The following is a 17,925-nucleotide window of genomic DNA, read 5'->3' as shown; positions in this document are numbered from 1 at the left end:
GGGCATTTAGCCCAAGTTGTCTTCTTTCTTGATCGTGGAATCATTTTTTTTTTTTTTTTTTTTTTTGCCAGCAAATGAACTCTATTTAAAGAGTTCAATTTTCAAAATTTCAATTTTCGTTTCCATGTTTTTGTCTAAATTTTTTTTCCTCCCAATTAATTTTACTCAGCTTTGGGAAATTAGCCCTTTTGAAACCCTAAGTGTACACATTACTGGACTGTTCTCTGTTTACCCATATTGAATGTAATCATGTCATGATCCCTGGTTTCTAGGCAACCACAAACTTCCAGTCTGATGATTAATTTATCTTTGTCCATCATAATGAGATCCATAATAGCTCACGTTGGGTGCAATAACTGAAGTTCCACATAACAACACAATTTTTCTTTCCATATATTACAGACAGAGTAACTTAGAGTAACTCATCCTTTGCTCTAGTGTGATCTGGTGGTCTGTAACAGATACACTCCTTGGCTTTATTAGTTATCACATTGATCCATATGCATTCAAGTTCCTGCAGTTCTGAGTTATCAATAACTCTAAACAGGTAGTGGCATCTTTAATGTAGAGTGCCTACTTTACACTTTTATCCACTATGTTCTTCCTAAATGGGATATAACCAGAGATTTTTAACATTCCAGTCACATGAATCATCCCATCAGGTTTCAATAATTCCAGTTCTGTCAAATTTGTTCTCGTCAATGAGAATTTCCAATTCCTCTTGCTTGTTACACAGACTCCTATCATTGGTATATAAGCAACTGAAACGTTTCTTCACATTCAGTGCCACAGTAGTTCAATTTGTTCATGACACACTGAGCTTGAGTTTGTACCGCATTTGCCTTCTAAGCACCCTCCCCTAGCACTGCTCATTTAACATCCTCCTGACTGCTCCAGCTAATCTCCCAACTGAAAAGATTACCCCACACACACCTGTGAGATGCAGGCTGTCCCATTTGTACCTCTCTCCCACTGGAATGTAGTTTAATGCACCACAAAAACAAAACCTTCAGATTCACCCCAGTCACACAGCCAGTGGTTCACCTTCAGTATTTTCTGCCTTCTCTCACTCGTGGAACTGGGAAGATCTCAGGGAAGATTGCCTGGACTTTCCTCTTCTTGAGCTCCCTTAAGTCTCTATAGTCTGTGTCGTTTCATGTGATTCTGTCTCATTTGTTCCAGTGTGTATCATCACAAGTGGAGATTTGCCAGACAACTTCATAATCCTGCCCAGTCTTGCAGTTATAGAATGCGTGCTTTTACTGCAAGGAGATAGCGCGCTATTCTGTTATCCTTATTCTGCCCACTGTTCTTAGTACAGAGTTACTGGTGGTGATTGCGTGCCTTCTGAGGATGTTGAAGAGCCTCTCTTGGTGGCTGCTTGCTTCAGACCACAAGGATGCCCATTTGCTATGTCCTGGTAGCTTTCTGTCCCATTCCTCCAAAGTCAAGTTTCTCAGTAGTTGACTCACTGAGTATCTGCTATTGATTTGAGACTTCTAGCCGGGTTGAATTCCCCTCTTGGTCACACATCATCAGTCTGCTTCTTCAGTTTCTACTCTCTCCTCTTCCCTTATCACCAGTCCCTCCCCATATGGTGTCTCTGGCGACAATTTCAGAAACTGGTTGTCCAAGAAATCTTTGTTTCCTCAGCTGCAGTGCAGTGTTGAAATTTGCACTTCCACACCATTCGTCTCCTCCAGTATGTTCACCAGCATGCACTTCCCACACCAGAACTCTGTTCTGTCCTTTGGCAGAAAGGAACACACAGACCGGGTGAGACCGGTCACGGCGGTTGTTCCCTCATCGGCCATGTCTGTTATGTGGTGCACAGCCATTCCTAACTGGAAGGAACCACACACTCTTTCCAAACGCCCTCTGAAACTCCTTATTAGCCACCCCTGTTTGCCTCTCTTCTTATAGCTCTTCTCTGAACCCACTCATTTTTCATCGTGACCTCAGCCATTGTGCACATTCCCTCTAGCTTAATTCCTCCTCTTGTCACATTTGCTATTAATGCGGGCTACAAATTCCATAAGCACAGCAGTGGAATTTCTTGCTGTGAAGTTTCACAGGAGAGGGGGAAGAGTTGAGCTGCTGCCAGTCACCCAACGAGTTGCACAAAGACGAGTTGATGCCTGGAGCAGCGTAGGGGCAGCCATGGGGACAGACCTGCAGCTGCTCTGGTTCCAAATATACAAAACCCAATTAACTTCATCCTGACAAGGAAAGCCGGTTCCTGCAGAGGGGAACGCGCTCCAGCCCCATGATGGTTATTACTCTGCAAGTGGGAGTTAAACCACCCAGACCAAAAGAATGTTTAAAATATAACATATAAATAGCAACCTCCAGAGGCAATGTCTATACTAGGTGCATTGCTGGTATAGCTATACCAGTTTATTAGGCCAGCAAAGCACTCCTAGTGTAGGAATAACATACACCAGGGAAACTGCCCTTTGCCATTACAGCTTATTCCAGCCCCCCCGAGCGAATGAGCCATCCTAGGAAAAGCACAGGCTTGCTGGTATAGCTGTGTCTGTGCTAGGGTCAGGGATCACACCCCAACACTCCTCTGTCCAACACAACGAGACTACAGAAGGCTGTGGAGTAGACCCGGGCTGAATGTTGGTGAGTCAGCCAGGACCAGTCCACAGATCTCTGTGGTGTGTCACGTCCCCATGCCTGGCCCTGGCATAACAGTCAGTGTGGAGGGAGGGAGAGCGCTCCAGTTCAAAGGATGCACAAGTCTTTTAGTGATATTAAAGGTGTCAAGGGCTCAGATGTGCATATAGGGAGTTACATGCACACACCTGCGTGCGGCTGGCTGTCTGCTCAATGCCGCTGGCATGTGGAATGTCCTCCCAATGAGAGGTGGTTGGGAATTTTTGAACTAAATGTTTTTTTGGTGGGGAGGTTGGGGAGGAGGAGTGTTGTTGAAACGAAAAATGCTTGCAGGAAAGGACAGGTTTCAATGAATTGCCCATTTTGAAGAAACATTGAGAGAAAAGTTTCAAAATTGTTGTCGGTTTTGACAGTTTCTAACCAAAAAAGTTCCCATGTTGGTTCAAAACAACTTTTTGGTTTGGAATTTAAGTTAATGTATAGGTTTCAGAGTAGCAGCCGTGTTAGTCTGCATTCGCAAAAAGAAAAGGAGGATTTGTGGCACCTTAGAGACTAACCAATTTATTTGAGCATAAGCTTTCGTGAGCTACAGCTCACTTCATCGGATTAATTTATGGTTAAACAAAAAGGAAGGAGTTTTTTTTAAAAAAAGGTAGAAATCAAAACTCTCCACCCTTTACACTGATCCTCGTATTAAAGAGGAGGGAATCCAACACATCAATGTCTGTCTCCTGGCTTAACGTGAACCAAAATGCCAAAGCAGAAAATCAGTTAGGCTTTGCCCATAGTCAAAAAGTCTTTTGGAATATACAGTGTACTCGGACAAAGCAGAGTGCTCACAGTATCTTCCAAAGCCCAAAGCCAACCGGAGGGAAAGCTCCTTGTCCTCCTTAGCAGGGTTCTGTTGTGTTCTTCCGCTTGGTTGACTCTCTGGAGGCCTAAGAGCTGAGGGCGGCACTCTCTCTTGCATCTTCTGGTGACGCCTTGAAGAGGAGTGGTGAGCCAAGGATCTAACAGGGAAATCCCCTTAAGCAAACATATTCCCAGAGAGGGAGGGTGAGTTGGAGTCTGAAATTAACAACTTTGTTTTTCTCACCGGTATGGAATTGGAAGGATAAGAGGACTAAATCCCCTAGGATTAATTTTCAAGTGTGGAAGGGATTAATCAACAGAAGGGAAATTAAAATGCTTGTCTCACTCAGATGCGTCAACATCAGCAGGTGACTGAACTGTAACGGAGCTGAGGTTGGCGGGCAGAAGGCATGCAGACTAGGGAAGCACCATCCAGTGGCAACAGCATGTTTATTTGCTGGCTTGGGCTCCCAGTCAAACTTCACTAAGGCCCGTGTGCTGCAGAAAGTCAGATTAAATTGTCACCAGGGTCCCTCATGGCCTTCAGATCTATAAATAGGAGTTAGATCTGGCCTGTGGCTGCAGCCTCTAGACAGAGCTCTCTAAAAGTATCAGGTATGCACCAAAGTCCTTGTAGCATTGGGACTTTAGATGGTGAACTCTTCATGGCAAGAATTGTATCATCCTACGTGTCTGTACAGCACCCAGCACAATGGAGTCTCGCTCCAGACTGGGCCACTGGTGCTGCCATGATAAAAATAATAATACGAAAGACCCCACTCCTGCACATAGCTCCATGCCGACAGCCCCATTTTCTGTTTAGAGCTGCTTGTGGGGTGGCTTGTTCACATCCCTCCTGTGTCATGCTCCCGCTAGTGTTCGCAAGCAGGCATTCCATTTACTCACTATTGCTCTATTCAGTTGCAATTCACTTCAGGAAGTTCCTGTTCTGTTTTGCTGTTTTTATCATTCTATGGCTCCATGACATGGACTGTTTAAAGCGAAAATGGGTCATGCCTGACATATCTATCTATTTCGGTTAAAATATTGGTTACAAGAAATCAATAAAAGGGGAATCACGAAATGACTGGGTTGTGCTTTTATTTTTATTTACTTTGTTTTATTTTATTTCTGTGTGGGCCCTTTAGCAGTAAAGTTACAAATACTAATTGTGTGCTCTTCCGCTGCCTTGGGAGTAGATGCTTTGTGACAAGATGTCAGTCTCATTTATAAAAAGTCTTGAGATCTACTGATGGAAAATGAGATATAAAAGCCAGGTATTGTTATTGTCATCTTCAAGTTTGCTCACTTCTGTTACTGAGGAATTTGTTTCCTCTATCCAGCCCCAGCTAATTGCTTCATTTTACTCCTTATGAGTGAATTTCAGTAGGGAACCATCAGCTTCTGCTAAACCGAAGGCCTGATCCCACATATCCCGTGCCTCTCCAGAGTTTCCTTTTTTAATAAAGCATATGGAATGGGAAGTATTTTGAATGAGGCCATAAGAAAAACAGTAACAACCAGATAACGAGTTAGTGATACATATAGTGGCCAAGCCCAACTATTAGGCAGTTACCCAGGAAAATTCCTTAGCTAGTTGCATAATGTTCCTCAACTGGCATGATTGTAGCATTCCCTGTTGTAAATATAGGGAACGGAGCAAATGCTGCAGTAACATTATCTAAAAAAGAAAAGGAGTACTTGTGGCACCTTAGAGACTAACCAATTTATTTGAGCATGAGCTTTCGTGAGCTAAAGCTCACTTCATCGGATGCCTACACATTATCTGTTTATGTAAGGCCTTGTTCTCTCTGGTACATCAGTCACTGTCATCATGATGATGATAGAAAACAAACAAAAAGCCCAGGAACAATTCTTCCATCTCCGTTATTACAAGTATCCAGTACCTGAAGCTAAATCCTGCCAGGAACGAGCCCCCAGGGTCAGACCGAGTCCTTTTCACAGCACAAGTAGGCAGTTCTCACAATCGGTTGAAATCAAGGATGTATCATACTGACTCTTCCAAAAATAATCCTGTGGCTCTTCTGGGCATTGCAGGAAAAGCGAGTTGCAGGATGTAGCTCTGTGTGTGTCTTACCAGTCAATTGCCGCCCAGGAAGCAATGTCCAGTGACGTACGTTGCAGTATAGGCCTGACCTCTTTGAAGTCTTTGGTGATTCATGTCCTTCATGCGTACTTCTGCACTATGTGTAAGGAGAAGGGGCTTGCCCATTGACATTCTTGGCTCAGACAAGCAATAACAGGGCAGTCTTTCAGCTGGCAGTTTCCACTGGGAGTTTTGGGTGCACAAGGAATGCAGGAGGAAGTCTGTAGGCTCCATGTGGTGTTGGTCAACATGAAAATATTGATCTGTGGGGTTTTATAATTCTCTTTCTGTTGGATTTTTTCTCTTTTCTTTCTTTTCTGTTTATCCCAAAGATCACAGACCTCCCTGCATCTGTGCTTCACCATCCAGGATGTGAACATATGGCTCTTATTTGATAACTCAAAACATTTCCAGCAAGGTTAGCAAGTGGAATTCTGTCCCAAACTCCAGCAAAATAAACCATCTGAGCTTCTTCACAGATTTAGCATTTGCATCTGTCTGTGTGGAATGCACCTCTCTTTGTGGCATGCATGTTTCAGGTGTTTGGTTTGCAAAGACAAGTTTCATATACTGTAGTCACGCAAGCCACCGCTGAGAGGGCTGATGCGCCTGGCACAAACAGTCATTAGAAGCTGATTTATATCGGTGTTTACGTAACATGCTTGCAGGGAGGGGGGGAGATGAATCTTTCAGCTGAGCCTCCTTGAAATGAAAAGCACTTTATAGCTTCAGTGCTCCCAACCATGCATCTGGTTCAATACATAAAATCTACAAACCAAGACAGGTTTCAGAGATAAGCTATTATCAGCAGGAGAGTGGGGTGAGGGGAAGGTATTTTTTCATGCTTTGTGTGTATATAAAAAGATCTTCTACACTTTCCACAGTATGCATCCGATGAAGTGAGCTGTAGCTCACGAAAGCTTATGCTCAAATAAATTGGTTAGTCTCTAAGGTGCCACAAGTAAACCAAGACAGGTGACGCACAGCCTTTAATACGGTTATTTAGAGCCATCTGAACTGAAATGACTGGGGCAGAAGACAAATTTGGGATGGTACCACATGGAAAATTATGGCCTGGGAATTCATACAAGAATTGTAAGGTGGGTAAAGGAACTGGCTAACGGGGAGAAGGCAACAGGTTGTGTGTAAAGGCGAACTCTCTGGATCTCTAGTGGAGTTCAAGGATTGGTCTTGGGGCCAATCTTATTCAATGTTTTTATTAATGCTCTTTTCACAAAAAAGTAGGGGTTTGCTAATGAAATCTGCTGATGATACAACGTTGGGGAGGCATCGTCAATACAGAAGTGGATGGAAATATTATGTAGGAAGATCTGGATGACCTTGAAGACTGGCATGTCAGAATGGCATGAAATTCAGTAGTACAAAGTGCAAGGGCCTGCACTGAAGATGGAGGTTGATCCTCAGACGAGTAGGATGTGGCTGTGACAAGGGCAATGAGATCCTAGAATGTACCCGGTGAGGCATTTCCAGTAAAGATAGAGCGGTATTAATGCCATTGTACCAGGCTCTGGTAAGACCTCATCTAGAATACTATGTCCAGTTTTGGACAGCCGTGTTCAAGAAAGATGAACCTACATAAACACACTAGGCCCCTCCTCCGGCCCTGCCTGTCCCAAATTCCCCCCACCCCCTCTTGTCACCCCGCTGTTCCCTCCCACCTACCCCTGTTCCCCCCAAGGCCACCACCTCACCTTATATGTGCATCTTCTCCAGGGTCCAGGCACCTAATTAGTGGAGCCACGCCTGCGTGGCTCCACTAATTAGGTGGGTGGCCCTTCATTTCTTCATGTGCGGCCGTCCAGGCGCGCACCTTGGAGGGAACTATCCGCAGACCACCTGCATGGAGCTTGCGGCCCACCATTTGAGAACCTCTGCCCTAGGGTGTAAACACCAAGGGGGTGAAGAGCTATCTAAACTAAAGGACCATGCTGCACAAGAACAAATGGTATAAACTGGCCATGAGCAAATTCAGGCTGGAAACTAGAAGAAGGTTTCTAAGAGGGGTGAGGTTCTGGAACAAACAGAAAACTTAATGAATTTTAAGAGAGAGGGTAAATGTATGGGTGTGGTTGTATGACGGGGTTGCTTGTGACAGTAAAGGGCAACCCTGGGGCTTTACATCTCATGTTCCTTAAAGCTCATGCTTCAGGGCTTCCGCTGGTCACCTGCAGGGGTCAGGAAGGGATTTTTGTCCCCCAGTGTATTCTGGGAGATTTTTTTGGTCTCCTTCCTCTGAAGCATCAGAGATGGCCACAGCTGGAGATGGGACATTGGATGGGGTGGGCCAGGGATCTGAGGTGACACCCTGCGTTCTCTCTCTCAGGTTGGTTCTTTCTCACATACTCAGGGTGGAACTGTGTGGGGTTGGGAAGGAATTTTCCCCCGGGTCAGACTGGCAGTGACCTTGGGGGTGTTCATCTTCCTCTGCAGCATGTGGGTGCGGGTCACTTGTCAGGATCGTCTGGGTATATATCACTTACGCATTTTCCTGCCTTTGCGGGATCCTCAAGAACTGGTGAGTCTCGGACCCTCCTATTCTCTGCCTGTGGCACATCATAGTCAAGTCTCCTGTGAGCTGTTATGCTTTGGTCTAATTCCAGTTATTGGGTTTAGTGTGCGGGTGCTGGGTGTGAGACACGGGAAGTCAGACTAGATGACCTGGCGGTGCCTTCTGGCCTTAAACTCTGACTCAAAATAAGCACTTGGCTCACCTAGCTGGTTATGTGCTCCTGAATCCCCGTCCCTTGTGCTGCCTGTATTGCAGTACTGAGGGGATGCATTTACTGGGGTGTCTCCTCCCAGGGTCTGTGCTAGCATCCCTCACAGAAGAGAAAAGCCAGGGTCCGCCTGCAATGAATCCTAAGCAGGGTTCTCTGCTGGGGCGGCTGGCTGCAGATGGGACCCTGCAGTTCTCCCCAGTGACCGGGCTGCCTGGTGTTCCATACGTGGTGTTGGCAGCAGCCGGGCTGGATTCCGAGCTGGTCCGGAACTGACAGCTGGCTATACCCCGCTCGCAGCGAACGGGTGAAACGAAAGGGCCTCACGTTTCCTTGCAGACCAGCTGCAGTCCCAGCCTGGGCCAATGTCTGAACTGATACTCACGCCAGTTGTTTTGGTTTTTTTTGCTTACAGAACACACTGGAGCAGTGCAGCGTCTGTGCCAAACCCATCATGGAGAGGATCCTGCGAGCCACGGGGAAAGCCTACCACCCCCACTGCTTCACCTGTGTGATGTGCCACCGCAGCCTGGATGGCATCCCCTTCACTGTGGATGCCGGTGGGAACATTCACTGCATCGAGGATTTCCACAAGTATGGCCCGGGCGGCTCTTGTTGGCTTTTCCTGGCCCTGGAGGCCTACAATCTCTTCTCATGTTACCTAGGCAGGCTCCTGACCTGCTGTAAATTCTTCCTGAGATTCCCCGGAGGCCAGGGAGCCGGCAGGCACACCCTCTGGCATTCCAGCTTAATTGACTGGGGGTAGTTGTGTGGATTTGTCTTACATCCGTCTCCCTGCCGGTGAGGGTTGTCTCAGTGCTCACAGATCTTCTTTAACAGATTATGTTCCCCACCTGCCCTATGTGCGGACTGCATGATGTAGGTATTTCATGTTCCTTGCTGCACCCCTGCGCTTCCCTATCCTTCCTCCTCCCCTCCCCCCTCACCCCCCCCCCACCTGGCCTCCTACCGCCACTTAGCTATTGCCTTGAAGCCAAGGTTCTCACCCTGTGCTCAGTACCCTGCTAATAGCCCTCAGAGCACAGCGGGGTTTCCTGCCTCCTCTGTTTCCATCTGCTAGTTAGCCTTTAAAGGAGCTAGGAAAACATTCCTAATAATAATTTGTAGTAAAATATCTATTTAAAGTGCACTGCAATCCATGACAGGAGGTAGCTTCTGTCGCTCCCCCCACCCCTCCCCTTATCACAGCTGATCTGAGAAAGACAGATCAGTAGATATAATCAAAGCACAAATGTTTCCCCAGCTTGGAAGAGACAGGCACGGTACACCCCTCAATTAAAAGAGGAAATCAATACTGACTAATGTGGGTTTATATCTCAAGCACTTATCTTTTAATTTCTAAGGGGGCAGACTTAATTAGACTCATGACATCAGTGTGTGGGCCTGGGAGCTCAGAGCAGCAGACTTACCTGACAAAAGGAATTGCAGCCGCCATGCGGGAGAAGGTTAAACTCTGACAGAAAAAAAAACAGAAGGACTTGTGGCACCTGAACTAGAGACTAACAAATTTATTAGAGCATAAGCTTTCGTGGGCTACAGCCCATTTCATCGGATGCATAGAATGGAACATAGAGTAAGATAGATAGATATACATACCGATAAGTTACCATACAAACAGTGAGAGGCTAATTAGTTAAGATGAGCTATTATCAGCAGGAGAAAAAAAACTTTTGTAGTGATAATCAAGATGGCCCATTTAGACAGTTGACAACAAGGTGTGAGGATACTTAGCTTAAGGAAATACATTCAATAGGTGTAATGACCCAGCCACTCCCAGTCTCTATTCAAAACCAAGTTACTGGTATCTCGTTTGCATATTAATTCAAGCTCAGCTATGCAAACTAGATCCCATTAACTTGGGTTTGAATGGAGACTGGGAGTGGCTGGGTCGTTACACATATTGAATCTATTTCCCCATGTTAAGTATCCTCCCACCTTCTTGTTGTCAACTGTCTAAATGGGCCATCTTGATTATCACTACAAAAGTTCTTTTTCTCCTGCTGATAATAGCTCATCTTAACCAATTAGCCTCTCACAGTTTGTATGGCAACTTCCAACTTATCTGTATGTACTGTGATACAGCATGGCCAGAGAGCAGCAGGAGAGTGTTAGAAGGAGCCTTATTCCCTGTAGAGGGAAGAAAATTTGCTATAGATTAATTAAAGCACCTGAAGCCAATTAGAGCACCTGAAGCCAGTCACCTGATAAACCCCCCCTGCTCCAATCAGACAGGAGAAGGAGTTGAAGCAGAGTGGATTGGCGGTGGAGCAGAGAGCAGTTTGGAGGAGTCGAAGCAGAGTGGGTTGGTGCTGGAGCAGAGGGCAGTTTGGAGGAGTCGAAGCAGAGTGGGTTGGTGCTGGAGCAGAGGGCAGTTTGGAGGAGTCGAAGCAGAGCGGGTTGGCGGTGGAGCACAGAGCAGTTTGGAGGAGTCGAAGCAGAGTGGGTTGGCGTTGGAGCAGAGAGCAGTTTGGAGGAGTTGAAGCAGAGCGGATTGGCGGTGGAGCGCAGAGCAGTTTCGAGGAATCGAAGAAGAGTGGGTTGGTGCTGGAGCAGAGAGCAGTTTGGAGGAGTCGAAGCAGAGTGGGTTGGTGCTGGAGCAGAGAGCAGTTTGGAGGAGTCGAAGCAGAGCTGATTGGCGTTGGAGCAGAGAGCAGTTTGGAGGAGTCGAAGCAGAGCGGGTTGGCGCTGGAGCAGAGAGCAGTTTGGAGGAGTCGAAGCAGAGCGGGTTGGCGCTGGAGCAGAGAGCAGTTTGGAGGAGTCGAAGCAGAGCGGGTTGGCGCTGGAGCAGAGAGCAGTTTGGAGGAGTCGAAGCAGAGTGGGTTGGTGCTGGAGCAGAGAGCAGTTTGGAGGAGTCGAAGCAGAGTGGGTTGGTGCTGGAGCAGAGAGCAGTTTGGAGGAGTCGAAGCAGAGTGGGTTATCGCTGGAGCAGAGAGCAGTTTGGAGGAGTCGAAGCAGAGTGGGTTGGCGTTGGGGCAGAGAGCAGTTTGGAGGAGTCGAAGCAGAGTGGGTTGGCGTTGGAGCACAGAGCAGTTTGGAGGAGTCGAAGCAGAGTGGGTTGGTGTTGGAGCAGAGAGCAGTTTGGAGGAGTCGAAGCAGAGTGGGTTGGTGCTGGAGCAGAGAGCAGTTTGGAGGAGTCGAAGCAGAGTGGGTTGGTGCTGGAGCAGAGAGCAGTTTGGAGGAGTCGAAGCAGAGCTGATTGGCGATGGAGCAGAGAGCAGTTTGGAGGAGTCGAAGCAGAGCGGGTTGGCGCTGGAGCAGAGAGCAGTTTGGAGGAGTCGAAGCAGAGCGGGTTGGCGTTGGAGCAGAGGGCAGTTTGGACGAGTCAAAGCAGAGCTGATTGGCGATGGAGCAGAGAGCAGTTTGGAGGAGTCGAAGCAGAGTGGGTTGGTGCTGGAGCAGAGAGCAGTTTGGAGGAGTCGAAGCAGAGTGGGTTGGTGCTGGAGCAGAGAGCAGTTTGGAGGAGTCGAAGCAGAGCGGGTTGGTGCTGGAGCAGAGAGCAGTTTGGAGGAGTCGAAGCAGAGCGGGTTGGTGCTGGAGCAGAGAGCAGTTTGGAGGAGTCGAAGCAGAGCGGGTTGGTGCTGGAGCAGAGAGCAGTTTGGAGGAGTCGAAGCAGAGCGGGTTGGTGCTGGAGCAGAGAGCAGTTTGGAGGAGTCGAAGCAGAGTGGGTTGGTGCTGGAGCAGAGAGCAGTTTGGAGGAGTCGAAGCAGAGTGGGTTGGTGCTGGAGCAGAGAGCAGTTTGGAGGAGTCGAAGCAGAGTGGGTTGGTGCTGGAGCAGAGAGCAGTTTGGAGGAGTCGAAGCAGAGTGGGTTGGTGCTGGAGCAGAAAGCAGTTTGGAGGAGTCGAAGCAGCGCGGGTTGGTGCTGGAGCAGAGGGCAGTTTGGAGGAGTTGAAGCAGCGCGGGTTGGTGCTGGAGCAGAGGGCAGTTTGGAGGAGTCGAAGCAGAGCGGGTTGGTGCTGGAGCAGAGGGCAGTTTGGAGGAGTCGAAGCAGAGCGGGTTGGCGTTGGAGCAGAGGGCAGTTTGGAGGAGTCGAAGCAGAGTGGGTTATCGCTGGAGCAGAGAGCAGTTTGGAGGAGTTGAAGCAGAGCGGATTGGCGGTGGAGCAGAGAGCAGTTTGGAGGAGTCGAAGCAGAGTGGGTTGGTGCTGGAGCAGAGAGCTGTTTGGAGGAGTTGAAGCAGAGCGGATTGGCGGTGGAGCAGAGAGCAGTTTGGAGGAGTCGAAGCAGAGTGGATTGGCGTTGGAGCAGAGAGCAGTTTGGAAGGAAGCAGAGGAGAGTTTGGAGAAGTGCTGCGGTGGGCTAAGAAGACCAAGGCCCTAGGTAAAGTGACACCTGGTTTGTGCAGAGGGAGGGCAGGAAGCCTCACAAGCTGAAGGGCAGGAAAGGGAAGTAGCCCAGGGGAAGGAACCACTAGTTCTAGTGGTTTGCCGCTATCCCTGGGGCCCCTGGGCTGGGACCCGGAGTAGAGGGTGGGCCCGGGTCCCTCCCTCTCCACTCCCCTCCTCTAGGACACTAGTGGGGCAGTTAATACCCCAGTTTAGGGGCAAGAAATGGTGCCCTGAACCAGCCCCCGCAAGAAGAGAAAGCGTGAGACCCATCATAGTAGTGCCGGCAATTTGCCACCGTGTGTGTATATATTTCTTACTCTATGTTCCATTCTATGCATCCGATGAAGTGAGCTGTAGCTCACAAAAGCTTATGCTCAAATAAATTTGTTCGTCTCTAAGGTGCCACAAGTCCTCCTGTTCTTTTTGCGGATACAGACTGACACGGCTGCTACTCTGAAATCTGACAGGAAGGCTCCCTGAAGCTGAGACACAGCTGTGTAATTGGCAGCTGCAAAGGCCGCTGTGTGTTCCCTCTCCCTCTGTGTGCATCTCAGCAAGAATCCAGAGGCAGGGCCCAGAGGGTGAAATTCACCCTTGCACAGAGGGCCAGCAGAAAGCCAAGGCGGTGGCACTTACGTGCCACGGGTCGATATATGGGGGATGTTCCTCCTCCTTGAGAGGGATTGGCATCCTTTAGGAAGAACTAAGTACCTTCCGGCTTGGAGGGTTAAATGGTGCCTCAGCCTCATACTGCTCCTCAACCCATGGGTGAATTTCACTCTCTGAGAATAGACGGCATAGGGAAACGACCTGAGCTGGTTGGGTACAAGGCTGGGAGAAGATCCAGGGGATTGCAGAAGACCTAGTTGGGCTACTGAGTCCATCTACAACCAGTATAAAGTCTGTATCCAGAAGTATATTCAGCAGTTCTTTCACCCAGTTTTAGTTGATGCAAGTAATGAAACTTCCATCGCTTCTCTTGGGTTACTGCTCCACAGCCTACTGTGTCTAATTATTAAGAAAATGTATCCATTGTTCTCAGTTTCTCTTTGTTTAATTTTACCTCCCTGTATCACCCTACAGCAGGGGTGGGCAAACTATGGCCCGAGGGCCACATCTAGCCCTCCAACATTTTAATCCAGCCCTCGAGCTCCTGCCGGAAAGCAGGGTCTAGGGCTTGCCCTGCTCCAGCCAGGGAACGGGGTCAGGGTCTTGCCCCACTCCACATGTCTCCTGGAAGCAGTGGCATGACCCCCCTCTGGCTCCTACGCATAGGGGCAGCCAGGGGGCTTCGCATGCTGCCCCACCCCAAGTGTCGCCCCTGCAGCTCCCATTGGCTGGGAACCGCAGCCAATGGGAGCTGCAGGGGCGGTGCCTGCAAACAGGGCAGCATGCTGACCCTCCTGGCCGCGCCTCCACATAGGGGCCGGAGGAGGCACATGCTGCTGTTTCTGGGAGCTGCTTGAGGTAAGCGCCGCCTGGAAGGAGAGAAAAACAAAAATTGTGTTTGTTTTTCACTTTGTGGTCAAAAAGAAAATTTGGGAAAGTTTTTTTTTAGGGGGAAAAAATCAGGTTTTTTAGTGAAAAAGATTTTAAAAAGAATTCCAACCAGATCTATTGGCCGTTTGAAACTGCTATTGGGGTTCTTATCCTGAAAGGTGAGGAGCAAATAGAGAATGTGAAATCCACCTGCAAGACGTGATTGGCTAGATGCTGCCCTAGGAAACACATACAGCTTCCACTGAATTCAGTGGGAGTCATTTCTAAGTCTCTCGAGAGAAAAAATGGCCCATGCTGTTTTGCCTCTGGTGACCTAGATAGAGAAACATTCAAGCATTTTTAAGCAGCCCGTTGTAGCTGAATTGCACAAGAAAGTGCCGGAATCCCCACATTATTAACTGTCATTACAGCTACGGTCATATCATGATCCATTTAAATTCACTTTCGGAGCAATCAGCAAAGGTGCTGTTTAATTCATGTCTGCGAAGCTGCAATCTAACAAAACGCCTTGCATCTGCTGCCAGCGAAATGAATGCTTTTTTTTACTCCTACTACAGCTAAGATGTTTTTTAATTGAGTTAATTCTAGGGTAGTTTGTCTAAAAGGCTGGGTGGCAGAGCCACTGGTTCCTCGATATTTTACAAGAGAAGAATCTTTGATCTCTTCATATTCTGGCACTTGCCATAAGGTTTCCCATTGACCCTAATTCTAAGCTTCTTGGTTATTAGCCAGTGTATGTTCTGAGGGATAGGTTTTCAGAAGGGCGGCTTTCTGCTGTGGGGAGAATTTGCATTCACAGCATTTGCACCTGTATTTTTGCACACACCCAATGAATAACTGTGGAAGCAAGGCTAAGTGGTTTTACCTGTGGCTGCCAGAGTGTGGATGCAAATCACGTAGTTGAGCGATATAACCCGTCAGATACGCTCGAGCAGTTCTCTTTGCAACGCACAGATTGAGCCCAGCTAAAACTAACATCCTGTGGGTGTAGTGGGAGCCAGATGCTTGGGGATTTTAAAACAAGACTGGATAAAACCCAAGGAAATTATACTGCAGAGAACAATCCTGCAGTGGCAGGATCTAAGGCTGCATCCTACTTGGTCCATCTCTAGTTTCTAGCATATTGATATTTTTCAACAGAGACAGGTGGGGCAAATCCTGCTAACTTCATTCATAAGAGGAATTCCACTGATTTAAATGGTGTTATATTAGGCATATGAAACTAGCTCACTCTGGGGCTTGCACTTGGATACCCCAATGATGAGCAACATCATCGAGAGATTGTTTAATAAGTGATTAAGACAAGCAGAATATGATTCTCAGGCCTCCGCCATTGTTCTGTAGGAACTCATAAGCATCCCTTAATGTGTCCTCTTCAAGGAGGCAACTCTGCTTGCAGATATGTGTGTTTTGCCACAGTTCACTGTAGGTTCTAAGTTTCTAATGTAGCATACAAAGAACATGGCTGTGCACTTGGCATTTGACTGGAACCATCTTTGCTTTTCAAGGAAATTTGCACCGCGATGTTCCGTGTGTAAGGAGCCCATTATGCCTGCCCCGGGTCAAGAGGAGACCATACGCATTGTGGCATTAGATCGTGACTTCCATGTCCAATGCTACCGGTGTGAGGTCAGTATTCCCACTACTGGCAAGGGAAGAAAGCAAAGATTGGGTTCACTGTATTGACAGAAATTACCTTCTGTTACATAAATAACGAGCACGTTCCTGTTATCATACTGGTTCTACATTCAATTTTACTTTGTTGACTTCAGCAGAAGTGACTTCTGATTTTACATATAGACGTTGCAAACGATAGGAGAATCAGGCCTTCTGTTTATACCGGCTTCATTGTGTTAGCAAGAGACTACAACTCAATATCTAGAGCTGAATATTTGAGAAGATAGTAGTTTGTTACCTGGACACAAATGTTGCTCCTATTTGTTTTATTAAAATCAACTCTAATGCATGTTGCAATATAAGCAAGATTATATGAGTGGGTTAAAAAAAGAAGTTAATAATTAGCTGGAAAATTTAATTGGCACATAAACATTCTCATTCATGAATGGCCCTTGCTGTGCTATGTTCTGGTACATATGATTTTGATAAGAATCTGAAACCGAGGAAAAATCACCTCGGTACATGTAGCATATTGAACCTCCAAGAATTCTGCAATACAGCTGTTGCCCCGGGATAAACTCCAGCCAGATGTTGGGACAAGAAGTGAGTCCCAGTAATGGTGCTGATCACAGTCCTGGCTCGAGTGCCGGACTGAGACTCGAGGGGTCTGAGTTCGGTTTGTGGCTCTGCCATCACCTTCCTGCGTGAGCTTAGGGCAGTCACTTAATCACCATGAGCCTTGGCCTTCCATTTACAAAAGACCGATGGTGATGATGGCATTCTGTCCTTTCTTCCATCCTTTATCTTGTGTATTTAGATTACAAGCTCTTTGGGGCAGAGACGGTCTCTTACTATGGGTCTCTAAAGCACGCAGCACAATGGGCCCCCCAATCTCGGTTGTGGCCTTTTGGTGCTCGTGTAGTAATAGCCACAGCGATGAAGGCGTGCTGCAAGGTCATCGCTCTGCTGTCACCGCTGTGGTGTCTTCCATCGCTTTCTGGAGTTCTCTCTTCCAAAGAGGGAGCTATATGAGCAGCAAACTTGTTTTCAAGGCTCACTTCTTCTTTTTCCTTTTGGCATTAATAAACGTGAGCTTAAGTTTGACGTGTTCCGCAATGCTAAAGACCTTTCCTTTCCCAGAGATGGAAAGGGAATAATCTCCTTTTATTTTAGAGAGCTTGGGAACCCGTCTCCGCTGCAGCATTGTCTCTTATCAGGGAATGGTTCACTATTGAAAGACATCCTAGAACTCACATGCTGACTTGGGCAGAATTCTGTTACCAGGGGACGTGAGTGTGTATTTCACTAATAGGTTCTTTGCCTAATTTCACTCTCATCTTATTTCTTCTTTTGGTCTTTATTCTGTTTATTGTCTAGGACTGTGGTGGTCTCCTGTCTGAAGGGGACAATCAGGGCTGTTACCCTCTGGATGGACACATCCTTTGCAAGACCTGCAACTCAGCTCGGATCCAGGCACTCACTGCTAAGGCCAGCACTGACCTTTGAGCGTCTACCACCACACTCCAATATTTGCCTGTTGGGGGAATTGCACAACCTTTCCATTTAGCATGACTCCTTTCCTGCCTAGGACCTAAGTTTTTTATTGGAAAAAGTAAAGCTGGAAGGCCTGGGGACAAGCGGACAGTTTCTAAGTTTTTCTCTATTTGAGTCACCTCTCCTAAGAAGCACATTAAAATTGAGATGATTGGGCTCAGTTCTCCTCTTACTCTGGTGTGAGGGCCTGATCCTACTCCCATTGACGTCAATGGGAAGCTAAATATCGGACATGATTCCATAATACTAGACTTATACCATTGTAAAACCAGCATATAAGTGTAAGACCAGAATCAGAGTAATTGTTATCACAAGACAAACTATACAAACATTGGCCATGAGACACTGGGCCTTGATATAGGTATCGTTTTAAATCATAGGGACACAGATTTGTCTTAAATCATAGGGGCCATATCTTTTTCTTATCCCCTCGCTTGTCTCCAATCCCTTCCAGTTTCATAACTTTTTCTTCTTTATAATATTATATTTCGCTGTTGCATAAATTTATTCAGTAAGGATGCTTCCAACTCTCAGATGCTTAGGCATTTATGTATGAGCCATCACTGAAGTTGTGAGCCTGCACACACAC

The 17,925-nt window shown here is 47.2% G+C and overlaps 1 protein-coding gene across 1 annotated transcript in view; it reads left to right on the top strand.

The window, feature by feature from the left end:
* LPP (LIM domain containing preferred translocation partner in lipoma) overlaps positions 1–17,288 on the top strand; it is a 394,796-nt gene extending 377,508 nt beyond the window's left edge. Inside the window, exons 10-12 of the mRNA XM_077826260.1 lie at positions 8,735–8,913; positions 15,674–15,794; positions 17,160–17,288. Of these exons, the coding sequence (XP_077682386.1) occupies positions 8,735–8,913; positions 15,674–15,794; positions 17,160–17,288 (429 nt within the window). The remainder of the gene's footprint in view (positions 1–8,734; positions 8,914–15,673; positions 15,795–17,159) is intronic.
* The last annotated feature ends 637 nt before the right edge of the window (positions 17,289–17,925 follow it).

This window comes from Eretmochelys imbricata, chromosome 9 (assembly GCF_965152235.1).
Source record: "Eretmochelys imbricata isolate rEreImb1 chromosome 9, rEreImb1.hap1, whole genome shotgun sequence".
Lineage (NCBI taxonomy): Eukaryota > Metazoa > Chordata > Testudines > Cheloniidae > Eretmochelys > Eretmochelys imbricata.
This window is presented reverse-complemented; position numbering and strand designations above follow the sequence as displayed.